Source organism: Watersipora subatra, chromosome 2 (genome assembly GCF_963576615.1).
Source record: "Watersipora subatra chromosome 2, tzWatSuba1.1, whole genome shotgun sequence".
In the NCBI taxonomy this organism is placed as follows: Eukaryota; Metazoa; Bryozoa; class Gymnolaemata; order Cheilostomatida; family Watersiporidae; genus Watersipora; species Watersipora subatra.
In genome coordinates this window covers 11178885-11192212 of record NC_088709.1, presented here as the reverse complement: position 1 = coordinate 11192212, position 13328 = coordinate 11178885, and the positions used below count along the sequence as shown (strand labels likewise).

The following is a 13328-nucleotide window of genomic DNA, read 5'->3' as shown; positions in this document are numbered from 1 at the left end:
TTACCATATCGCGGCCTGATAGTGTGGGTGGTAGGTTTGGTTGTGATGTCCGAGACGGTGAGCAGATTTTATACCTTGCTTCATTGATGGAATTTGTCTCTTTACCATATAATCTGCATATGAATGTCTCAACAGATTATCTTTTTGCACCATCAACTTTAAAATCTGCTCCCAATGATTTCAGTGTGTTACAGAATTCAAGATTGTTCTTTAGCAGCTTGAAGAAAGTTATCTTCCCGTTGGAATAGAATGCGCTTACACTGTCATATCCACTTAGAGCATGGAGCCAGAGCAGTGCTTTGCATCATTCGGATGTGAGGACAGTAGACAGACAGCCTGTTTACATATCTCAACTGCTTCTTACCACGGCAGTAAATGAGTTTTTGTGATGGCAGCTCATTCACTAGAGATAGACAGCTTAGGAAAACATCTGTGTTCTGGTACTTGACTAGAACTTGAGCTGGGTTTGTCTTCCATTATCTTTGCGATATGTGATAACATGCGCGTATCTGCTTCCTCGTGGTCTGGTGTCAAACTATCTATTTGGTCTACAGCGATTGATCCATCAAGGTCATAGCTGATCATGTGGCATTCTTGAGAAAAAGCTGTTATAAGATCTAGTTTCTGCTTCACAGTTAACTTCCTCCATGTATCCTTTAAAAATTTCACTAAAGCAGTCTTGTTTGAGCCATCTGCTAAAAATTCAGAAGTTCGGACTAAACACAGCAACCTTCTGCCTTCCTTTCACACTTCTATGACTTCTCTCACCTCCTTTAATGCTGATATCAGGGTATGTGTCACAAACAAATTCCACACGACATGTGTGATATACATTTGCAATACTAACTATCCGTTGCAAAAGCTGACTTGCAACCATGCCAAAGGTTGGAGGAGCTTTCAGGGTCTGAATTTCGGCCATAGCATCAACCACAACAGCGTCAAAGACTGATAGCTGATCCTGATTAACATAGATTGATGGTTGATCATCAACATCTTCGTCAACAGCAGCCATCAGAGCCGACTTGGCAGTCTTCAATATAGAACCATCAGATTTAGCCAGGGACCAGCTGATGTTGCCAAGAGAGAATGATAACACTTTTCTCAAATCCAAGTTACGCTGTTGGCTGATCACTAACAAATTCTCAAACAGTCTGTGCGAACACTCTAGGACTTTTTCTTTTGATTTTTTCTTAGCTGATGGTAATGTGGGGAAGGTTTTGAGCTTGTTTGACTTGATGGATGCATTGAAATCAATCTCTTGGATGCTTAACCTCCTCTGGACAAATTCTGAAAGCTGTTTCTCTCCTATCACATTTGCCATTTCAAGATCCTGCTTCACTTCAATGGAGGCTTTTGCACCACTGGTATATGTACTAGCTTGGTGGTTTAAAACGCAAACGGATTTATCCTTGCTGTTATGAGTCTTTCATGACTTCCCTCATTTTCTCATCAGCCTTCCATACCTTTTCATGCATCTCATAACTTGCTGCATCCGAATCACCAAGCACTAGCATCTTCCTCATGTCTGTATGTACAGCTGTTCGTTCTGGGTGAGATAGAGTCCATCATTGAAAGGCCGATGATTCCTGGTAAACCCTATGATTCCACCGTGAGACTTTGAGTCTCTTTTAACTGTTTGCTCAATAGATTGATCACAAGCGATAGAGCTGAATGGATAGTGATGTCGTGATTGATAATTAAAATACCCCTTCTTCATAAGAGCCTCATACACCTTGCTACGCCATACTTTCAGATTAGTCATCTCAGTACAGTATGCCATATCTGGCGTAGTTTGTGTGGTCATATGCAAAAAAACAAGGAAGGATCATACATGTAATTTATCTATAAATTTATGTCCAAATTGTAGGCTATAACACGTCATGTAAACTGCAAAAAGTTAATTTTGCTGCTCACAAAATGTGCAGACAAAAATGAAAATGTTTTATTTTTCTCCCACTAATGTACCATCATCATGGAGTAATCATCATGAATTTGTAAAGCTATAAATATCTGATCTCACCTCTCCTGCTGTATCACATTCTTTCTGTCTCTTCTCATGTCTTTTCTCAGCTTTTTTAATAACGAGTTTGTTACAATACTTTTTATAACAGGCATAATGACAACAAGTCTGAACTCTCACTGAAGTTCTCAATGCTTTGCACTTTTTGAGCAATTTCACATTGAATGCTCTCTTTTTCTAATATCAACCATCTGTTTGAATACTGTTTGGCTGTCTCATATTGAAATTTAGTCACTCTGACTAGGGTTTCATTCACAGACTAATCAAGAGAGTGAAACAAGTGGTCTTGCTGCATCCTTGGCATGGGTTAAGGAATGCTGAGAATTGACTCACTTAATCTCAAATAAAAGCATTTATTATTTTTTGAGATTATAAATTAGTTTTCTTTGTCTGATATGTAAGGTTTTCCAACCAAACTTGGAGTTGCCCCCTCCCATTTCGAAAGTGCTCTCTAGCTCAGAAATGTGCAAACACATAGGTGTAGAAACATTATAATTGAATTCAGCATAAATTTCTGACTATAAAACATCTTAGTTTTAGTAGCCCACCCTCCGAAGGAAAAGGCTGAAAGATAAGTTTATGTTCCTGCTCTACTAACTGTCGGTTTTCAGGCATCGTGTAGGGTGTGTGAGAATCTCTATCGGCCGGAAGTCCGGCATTCGTATGGTTTTGTTTACAAAAGCCGTTTCTAAGTAACAGTGTAAACCAATCAAATTAATTTTTGCACAAAATATTAGACCAGAAATTTCATTTCCATTTGTAACAGTTTTAAAATATCTTTACCTACTTCCTACGTTTTAATAACAAATTTTAGTTGAATGATATCGCGAAAAAACTGACACGACTCGTTTGTTGGTAGGTCATAAATGATTGTGATGAAAATAAAGAATTTTATAATATTAATTATAATTTTCTAGTATATTTTGAGTCATAATAAAATAATGATGAACATGTGCTCAATGGATATGATGCTATTGTAAATGTTTTCACAAGTTCTTTTAAAATCGTACAAACTTTGTTAACAGGCGGGTTATCAGACAGTGTTTAGAGCGCAGGGCGCAATAAACCGAGTTATTGTCCACTCTACTCGATGGATCGGTGTACCAAAACCCGAAATCGCAAGTCAAAACCCGAACCAGCAGGATCGAAATGCTCAAACACTATGTTTCCATGGTGCGCAGTACTGCGAAGCAGCCCTCTCCGAAGTCGAGGAGATTGTACGTTTCCATGCTGCGCAGTGGTTTTCAGCAAATTAGCCAGAGAAGAGAAATTGTATAAATCGAATCGCCTGATGGAGAAATAGAATCGATCACGGATACCGAACGTCCGAAACGGTCTTTTTATGCTTCTGTCGTCATTATACTTTTATTTACAATACACATTCACAAGGTTTTACAAACCTTAACACAATTTTTACAAAGTGATATATTTTTAATAAGTATTTTTAAGTAATATATTATTTAAACGTTAATTTAAGACTTGCCACCTATTTTTCGAAAAGTGTTGACATCGATAACAAAGTCCAGGAAAGTAATCACCTTATCATCCTTGTGAATGCAGACCATAATTAAATTTAGTTGAAAGAAGATCGGAAGAATAGAAAAAAAAACAAGATTAGCGGGATAACATTTGTACTAGTTCACGGCCCTCGAAGAATCCGTCTCCACGACATGAAAGCTATGCGCAGCCACTGCGCAGCAGCTGTTTCCTTGCTGCAAATTTGCACAGGCTTCGCACTGATCAGTGCGCAGTGATTTCAGTGCGAAGCCGCCATTTCCATGATTCGGAGAGGGCACCACTCCGCAGCACTGCGCATCATGGAAACATAGTGTATATCTCTATTACCCGAGACTCGAAAGAAGAAAAACCCGTGAGTTCAATGAGTTTTATTACCCGTGCCCAGTACTAATTTACACTGTTGACTGTGTTTAGACTCGCCTTCCACACTCAAGCTCTTGTTAATTCATTGTACAGTTATAATACATCACATGCTAAGCTGCCAAAGCCGCATTTTTAAAAATTTTAGTCAAAACTCTTTATACCGTTTTAATTCGTGTCAAGATCCGCATTGAATGTTAATTTGGACAAAATGAAATCTGAACTAATTTGCCTTATATACATTGCACAGTATGTGTGGTTGTTTTTTTCATTATTTTTACACTTCATTGTTAATTTTCACTAGCCTCTTCATTTACGAAACTGCAATATTCTGAGAGGCTTGAAGTTGTGTGTGTGTCGATTTGCTCAAACGTTACGCCATGGGATAAAAAACTGCTATGAAGTTAGCTGCATATTACAGTAGATAGGTTGTACACTCACATTCGAGAAGCTAAATTTTAAAAAATGTATGATATTTCTCTATCATGAACACTTACTGATATATCTTTTACAGTCAACATGGCTGGCTAAATCTTTATTTTTGGATGACTAATCACATATTATTTAGTTGTCAGTCAGACAGAGGCCTATGTAACAGTGTACATATGCTAAATATCACCGACACTTGCTAAAACTGAGCTACTTCATACAGGGTCACGTAGCGCAAATAAGAACAAACATTACAATCCTAGTTAAATTTTACGCCATAAAAATCTCCTAATGCATGCTTAAAGCACATCAATTACATAATTTTTTTATCATATACATCAAAACATCAGAGTTTTGGCTTTCGAATGAGCCATTGTTTGACATGGTGAGACAGACTTTGGTTGGTGTTTATAGGATTTCCCCATAAAATTTTCCTCGAAAATTGTGATGTCACAATTTTCATATGCGGTGTGGTGTGCTCTTACCGCTTATTTTATTGCTTACCGCTTATATTTATCAGCTACGATAATGACGCTAGTTGCAGGGGAAGGTAGGACAACTCTAAAGAACCAATGAAGATCACAAAGGAATTAGTGTCATTAGCTCTCCATGTACAGATTATTTCTATGATAAATAACTCAGATTCCAAGCACCATACTATGTTTTCCCGATGATATTATGCACAAGCCCTCTCTTTTTATTGTGATGTTGGGGGTTACGACTGAGACTAATTATTTTCAAGCATTGCGTGATGTCGCGAAAGCGCGATTGACATATAGTCCTAGGGCGACGCAACCACAGGTCACAATTTAATCGATGTGATTTCATTACCTTTATCAACAACAGTATATTTATTGAAGCATAATTAATTAACCCAAAACATGCTTTTGTATTGGTCGGGCGTTAGCACGATCCCCGGACATTGTTGATTATCTAGAATCCTAGTTTATTATTAGCGCTCTCTGGGTTTAACAGCACCGATTGTCACAGAAAGGCGCAGCCTCAATGGCAGCAAAAGGGATCAAATACCTAAGGCTAAATAATAATTGTGACATCACATTGAGGGAACTGCACCCAAGTGTTTTTTTATTGCAGGACATACTTTTGACACCCTGTTTTTCATAGTTATATTATTCTTTGTGTATTGAATATAGGCTCATTCGAAAGCAAGACTCTAATGTAATGAACTATATAATAAAAAATTATGTAATTTATGTGCTTTAAGGAGTTAACTTAGCAATTTTCGGAAGAGGTTGCCTTTGATGGCACTGCTTCCCACAAAGTTTGCCATTTTAAAACGTTGATTTCTGGTAAAATGGTTAGGTCAACAGTAATTCACCCTTATGACATGAACATAGCTATGGCATCACCAGCAGATACATGCAAGCTAACATATGATATGTATTATTATGCCTTGGTCCAAACTAAAACCCTCCAAAAAGCCGATAACTAAAAGTATCCTCAAACCCTATTGTTTGAGGTTATTACGGGAGCCTATTGATAGCCTGCCAAGACTCACTTTAATGGTAACATACATTCACTTTCCAGGGTTCTAAAAATCCAGTCTACTGCAAGCTTAGCTAACATATCAAAACCAATGTTAGCATGCTTTTGCTCCATGAAAAGTCTATCAGTGTGTTGACTTATAAAATTCAACAAAGCATGGTCAATTGGTCATCGATTTTAACATGACATCTGTTTGTTGAATCAATGATATAAACCCTAATGGGGTGGGTTTGTATCATTGTTTGTATATAATATTTATCGACGTTAGCGTGAGAATACAAAATGCTGTCGACCTCACAAATACTGGTAAAGATAAAACTAAATGGAACTTAAATGAGTATAATTATGATATGAGTAGTGATAGGGTATGCCATCTACATGTATGTAAAGCAACTAAGCAAAGGATGGAGTAGAATATATTAAACTGTATTTAAAATGTTGACATAAATTGTTTTGCCCACGAAAGGTTTAGTCAGTTCATATAAAAATTCCAAAATACGCTGTAAAAGGAAACCAAATACTACATTCACGTGGTAGTTTTACTCACTAGTCGAAACAAGCTATCTGGCGCCACTCTTGTGGACGAAACCTTTAAATTCGAGGAGACAGTTGCCGCTAAAATGCTGACGCGACGAACGGGCAGGGCGAGCAAACGATCTCGAACGATGAGCACAGTTCCGAATTAACGGCTCAGATAATAGCCTAAGCTTCACGTTGTAAAAATATTTGCAAAACGTCGATGTATGATAACAACCTGTTAGAAACTCCAAATTTACCGATACCAGCAAAACAAATAAGCTACGATAAAACGAATAAGGTAGGAGATAACTTCGTTGACGCGGCTAGCGTGTTTTGTTGTTGTAGAGACGACAACTTCTTTCATTGCTTAAATGACAAATTCTACCGCTACAACATGGCGTAGATGTAAAATTAATGGGTCTCTAATATATTGTTCTCATAACTTACCCATTAATCACTATTAAGATAGATGAACGTAATTTAACAAAACTGTGTTCTTACACACGTTAAAGCTTGTGTGAGCAGTAATTTTTGTTACCCATTTTAAACTTGCTCCTAGCAATAAGCTAGGGTAAGCTAGTAACAAGTTGACAGTAGCCTATTATGTACATGTACTACCTTATAATACTTCGGCTTTTTATGTTACTAAATTAGCTGCAAAACTGAATTGTGGCAACTTTGCAATACTAATTGAAAAAGCTTCTCCGTGTCTTACAAAAAACAGTTTGTTCACTCTTTTTCATCCACATGTGGTTCAACACACAATACAGACTGGCCCACAATATATCAAAGATGGAGCATAGGCCTATGAAAAGTCCTGTTGTTATATTTGATGTCAACGATGTACAAAGAGGCATAACAAAATTAACAAGTTACATCGCTTTTATGCAACTTTCATAACAGATTCTCACAGATATATCATCTAAAACAGTGGTTCCCAACTACCTTGAAGCCATGGATCTCTGAGCTCCTTATCTAAAAGTCACAGACCCCTTTATAAACATCATAATATATAGTGTTTATAACAATGCATTGTAAGTCAAAATGTTTTATTTTCCATGGATCTTAGTATATCGCTGAAATTGAAGAGGGAGGGAGAGAGAATTACATGTTTGATGGTTACAGGTATTGTTGTTTTGTACTACTAACCGGAAATCAGGTACTATCCAGCGATTGATGCACATAGGTGATAAAAGTCTGGACCTAAAAACTTAACAAGACAACGCGACCACCCCGCAGGAATCGCATTAGCCCCAAAACCCAGGCTAGCACAATCCCAACAGAGCTCGATCATTAAACCCCGCCCATATGATAGCCATCGCCTATCCCTTTAGAGTTTCATATCATTGAACCAACCACTATAAGACAGAAATAGCTGTAAATAACTAGCTAGAAAAACTGGGACCAGCCTGTGGACCCCTCAAAACCTCCTGTGGACCCCTAGGGGTTCATGGACCACCAGTTGGGAACCACTGATCGAAAAGAACATTGAGAACTTGGCATAAGAAACTCTCAGATAATCACCAAAAGATTGTATTTATAGACTTCTATAGTTTAAAGGTCCACCTCTGGCAACAACATGTGCTACGTGCCAACCTGGAGTTGCTCCCACTCACAGAGAAGCAGCCAAAGTCCCACTGCTGCACTATGTGCGGTAATAAATTATGTAAACATTGGAAAAGTCTTGAGCAGAAGTTGTCAGTTTATTTCTCTTCAGCTTCCGCTGAATGCTTTGACTGAGTTAAAGACCCATGCAGCTCAGCATCAGTTGTTGGAAAGGACATGACTTTACAAGAGCAGAAGGAACTAACTGAACTGAAACAGGACCAGGGTTTAAAACTAATATTTGCTGATCTTCCTTTGGCCAGTTTTTGATTGACTGCTGCCAAGAAGTTCTTTATTCTGGCCAACAACAATGTTCTGACTCTGCTCCCATTTTCCACAAAATATCTGTGTGAACTGAGCTTTTTAAGCCTTACTTCTATAAAAACTACAACCAGAGAGACTGAGAGCTGCGTGTGTGTCTGTGCCAGAATAGAATTCTGTGGGTTTGTCAACAGTTACTTCCGAGGTTCTTTGATTGTGTACATTTATTACTGATCGGAAGAAGTTTGTGACCTAAACAGTAAATGAACTTATAAGAAACGTGAGACATAAAACAATGTACACATGTAAAACAATGAAACACAATAAATTAAACTACATATAAAACACAAGACATGAGCTAAATACATGATAGTTAAGAGAACATAAAATCTTACAAATAGTGAGGGAAGCGGAGTCCTTCCGGCATAAAAGTATTAATATAGATATAAATTCGGCTTCTGGCGTGTGTGATAAAATCTGACAGTGATGCTTTAACGGTCATCACTGTCAGCCAAAGAAGTTAAAAATGTTGCTGTTATAATCTCATGATGTTATAAAACTTATTGTTGCACACAGCCAGATAAAAACTTGGTCAGCCAACACTTTGGTTAAAACTACCTTGGGTGTTGTACAAGATACAAGAAAGCCTCAGCTTTATCTCTAATTGTATGACATAATTTAAAGGCTACAGATAGCTATATTTGTGCACACATATAATTAATAGATTTAAATATCTCCTTCGCATTAATACATGTAGCTATAAAATTGGACAATAGACAAGACAAAATTAAAAAGTATGACACATTCTAATACACCGATAGGGTGGACTTGATGCGAAGGAGATTTAAAACGAACAAGATCAAGACCGTACATAGTCCTCTTAAAAAATTTGGTTGAACTATTGTTGTTAGTGAAGTGACATGAGATAATGATGGCTGGGGGAAGATGATAAGATTGAAACTGAACAGTGGCAACACCACCGCTCAGGGGATCAACCACAGAGATATCCTCCTAGTTTACAATATAAAAGAAAGAAACATTACAACATATAAAAGAAATATACAGTATAGAATAAAAACATACCTAAAACTACGCATCATTTACATGTACCAAAAGTCCTAGATTTTTAACACTACGGGTCACTACAATGTCTGGGGAACCCCTGTACACGTGGACCTTCCCATCCACCCGAGTGTTCTTATAGGCTACGGATACCTTGCGGACCACACCATCACTGCTAGGATATACTGCGACAACTCGTGCTACAAAGTAACCTTGTTGGAGTGCATTACTCTCGGCCACCACAACAACATCACCAATCTGGAAGTTTCTAGGCGACTCTTTTCTTCAAGGGGAGGTGAACAAGTTGCTGACATGAAACTTGCACCATTTCTTCCAGAACTGCTGAGACACTTCTGCAACTACACTGCGTTGCTGATCCAAAGAACTGCAGGGAACCAAACAACCAGGATTACTAGACATCGATCGACCCAGAAAAAGGCAATTTGGTGTCAAAACACTTACCTCTGAATCACTACAAGCCAGAGATCTCAGCGGTCGTTCATTTATCGGATTTGCAGCTTGCTTGAACGCAGTATCTAACTCTGAATATCGGAGCTTCTTAGAACCAATAGCAAACTTTAAAGCTAACTTGATGTTCTTTACCAGCGACTCTACAGCGCCTTGATACCAAGGACTATTGGCAGGTCCGAACACCCATTCAACACCATTCTCAACACTCAACTTGTAGATACTATTCTTGACCATAGTCTTCCCTGCTTCTCGAAGATCCCTTTTAACACATACCAGTTTTTTAGACCCATGGTCTGAGTAAATCTTTGTAGGCCAACCTCTAACAGAACAGAATCTGATGAAAGCACCTTTGAATGACTCGGCATCATAACCTGGCACCGCCTCCACATGGACAGCTCTTGAATAGAGATCTGTCAAGAGAACTCCATATGCCTTTCCACTAGTTCTATGCTGGACTTCTCACCCAATAGTGTAGGGACCAAACAGATCTAACATCACATGACTGAATGGAGGTGATGCCTTCAGCCTTGCCTCTGGCAATTTGGCTAAATTGTACTTGACTAGAGATGGTCGGACTCTTTTACATAAATAACATTGACTACAGATGGATTTAGCAACTTTACTACCTTGAGTCACCCAGAACCTCTGTCTAAACCTCGCTAGAGTCGCATCCCTACCTCTATGTCCCCCATCAACATGAGCATCACGCATGCAGATGCACATGTAGGGATGATTGGCTGGCAACAGAATTTGGGGCCTTCCATCCGCCGACAATGGGTTGCTCCGACTGAGGCGATCACCAACTACCCACAACCCAGTTACCGAATCTACTTGGGGATTGAGTTTCTTGTATGGAGAGGTTTTACCTCTTTCCAGATCGACTAACATTGTCTTCTGAATGTTGCCTTTGCCACCAGACAACAAGATTCTCTATAAATATCAGCAAAGGGAGTGTCCGAGCATGCACAAAAAGTCTTTTGACGGATAGTTATCAACGCTCTCCTAACAGCCAAATGAACACTGCGAGCAGAACCATACATTGAGTAGTCCAACAATGGTTGATGCCTCACCACTTGAGAAACATTGGCCATCTTTTTTAGCCCAGGTAGAGCAGAAATATTATTCAACTCACTGACAGACCTAACAGGCCAACTCTCGCTAGGATCATACAAAAAACTTGGACCAGTCCACCATTCAGACGTGTTAGACAACTGACCAGGAGTTCGACCTCTGGTCAGCCAATCTGCTGTATTTGGCTCACCAGGTATCCACTTCCAATATGACAAATCACCCTCAGTTGCTGCCTGGATCTCACCGACTCGAACACCCTCATATATCCGAAATCTGGTGGAGCACTTGTTCAGCATGGCAAAAACAGTTTCAGAATCGACCAACTGGATCACACTGTCAAACTGAAACCTACACTCTTTCTCTATGAGTGCCCACACTCGCTTCGATACCACAGCACCATTTAATTCTATCTGAGGTGTAGACAACTTACTCGCCAGAGTGATGCGACACTTAGACATGATGTTCCTACACCACACCGAACCATCCGAACATTCCCACCAAATGAAAACAATACAACCATAAGCAACATCACTCCCATCTGACAGAATCACTAACATAGGCAGTCCAACAGTATTGTTTGGCTTGAGACAGCGATCCAATCTGAGCCCTGCAGCTTGGAAAAGATCCTCAAAAAACTGAACCTACTTACTGTGCACAACCTCTGACAACTTATCATCCCATTGCAACTTCGCAGTCCAAGTCTCGTGCAGGAGCAATTTACCAATCAAAGTGGAAGGGCTCAGGAAACCAAAAGGGTCATACAACTTCATAGTCTGTTCAAAAACTATATGACGAGTTAAAACATTGGGAATAGCTTTGGGAATGTCAGACTCATGAAGGTTCTCCTGAGGATAAACTCCTTTGCACTTGGGAAAGAAGTTTAGGGCTGGACTGAACCTGATGACATCCTCAAATGAGTCCCAAAGAACACCTAGCACTCTAGTCATCTCAGATTCACTTTCAACCAAGACTGGCTCCTCACTAGGATCCACTCGAGGCGATTTCTCACCACTTAACAACCATGACTTAACACGGAAGCCCGCTTTGCTTAAGACAGCATTGGTGTCACAAGCTAACTTCACAGCACTTCCTTGTGACTCCACTGAGTGGATTATATCATCAACATACGTGGACCGCCTTAACAAAGCTGCCACTCATGGATAATCGACTTCAAACATTGAGGCCGTCTTGTACAAAGCTTCACTGGCAATGGCACCTGCTTGTTTGTCACCCATGTTTACCCTCTGGATTGTGTACATATCGGGTGCCCGAGAATCCTCCAGACCCCGCCACAAAAACCTATGACAGTGTTGTTCGGTAGTTTCTAACGGGAATAGAATCTCCAGAAATGTAGAAGTTGATAATACTGACTCTAAAGAACTCAGTAAAACAAACTTTAACAATCTTACAAAATCAAACTGGCTGAGAAGATGGCCGATGCAACTGATTAATGGGAATTGCTCACTAAGCCTAATTGCAACTCCCCCAGTAGATCATTTCTTCAATAACCCAATACTTCTAAATACAGATAGGAAAGCACTTGCTGCACAGTGTGATCTGCTAACTGGTCATAGCAAGCTGCAACTGTTCCAATAGACCATTGGAGCAACCTATACACCTACATGCACATGTTTGTTGGAAGACGAAACTAGTATACACTACCTTTACCAATGCATAGACTATAATACTCCTCGACAACAGATACATTCAAACACTATGAAATGGGACACTGGTATTAAATTCATCGACAAAACAACGCCTATACTATTAAAACTTCTTTACGTAAAGACAATACAATTATATAGTGCTACATAAATACACTCATGAAATAATATATGTGAGTGTGAATATAAATTTATTTTATAAATCATATGTAATATCAGGCCTGCAAATAGAAAACAGTTTTTATTTTTTCTTTCTTGTTTATTGTTTAAAATAAAGAATTAACTAACTCAAATGTGGGCTACACTTCTATTTTCGGTTTTTCGTAAGGTTTGGTTGCTAAATCGATAAAGGAAAATATTTTTCACGCGGAAATTTGTATTATCTCGAGTAGGAAATAGCCTTTATATTTTTTTCTGTTCAGTCAGACAAAGTACCAGACAAAGACAGTCCGATATCTCATTTTTACATTTGTACCAGTATCGAGAGATGCCAGTATTGTCGTATTCAAAGTTTTGATGGATAGCGTCTGCTGGAACAATAACCTTTTCTATACGCACACACTTCTATGCACGAACTGTTATGATTAATTCAACATATTCAGGATTTTTATTTTCTCAGTTCCTAATAATTGTATCATTACCAAATCATCTTTCATTGTAATCGTAGTAAAACAAACTTAATTTAGTTATTACTTGATTTGTCATATTTACATTTAAACACTTTTATAGTTGTTTTATGTTGTTTTTTAATTTATTTGACCTGCGCAAAACATTTTTCTCATAATATGAAGTTTGAAAGCTAGAATGGTAACTCTTCTTATATGTTAAATAAAAATAAATTT

General features: G+C 38.6%; 1 protein-coding gene across 1 annotated transcript; it reads right to left on the bottom strand.

Annotated features, from left to right (window-relative positions):
• LOC137387932 (uncharacterized) lies at positions 1–11280 on the bottom strand. Its single transcript, XM_068074448.1, has 7 exons — positions 10822–11280; positions 10378–10681; positions 9743–10161; positions 8332–8470; positions 1464–1546; positions 868–1030; positions 1–113 (listed from the first exon to the last, which is right to left on the bottom strand). Exons 1-7 carry the CDS (start codon positions 11278–11280, stop codon positions 1–3), a joined length of 1680 nt encoding a protein of 559 aa, XP_067930549.1.
• Between the last annotated feature and the right edge of the window lie 2048 nt (positions 11281–13328).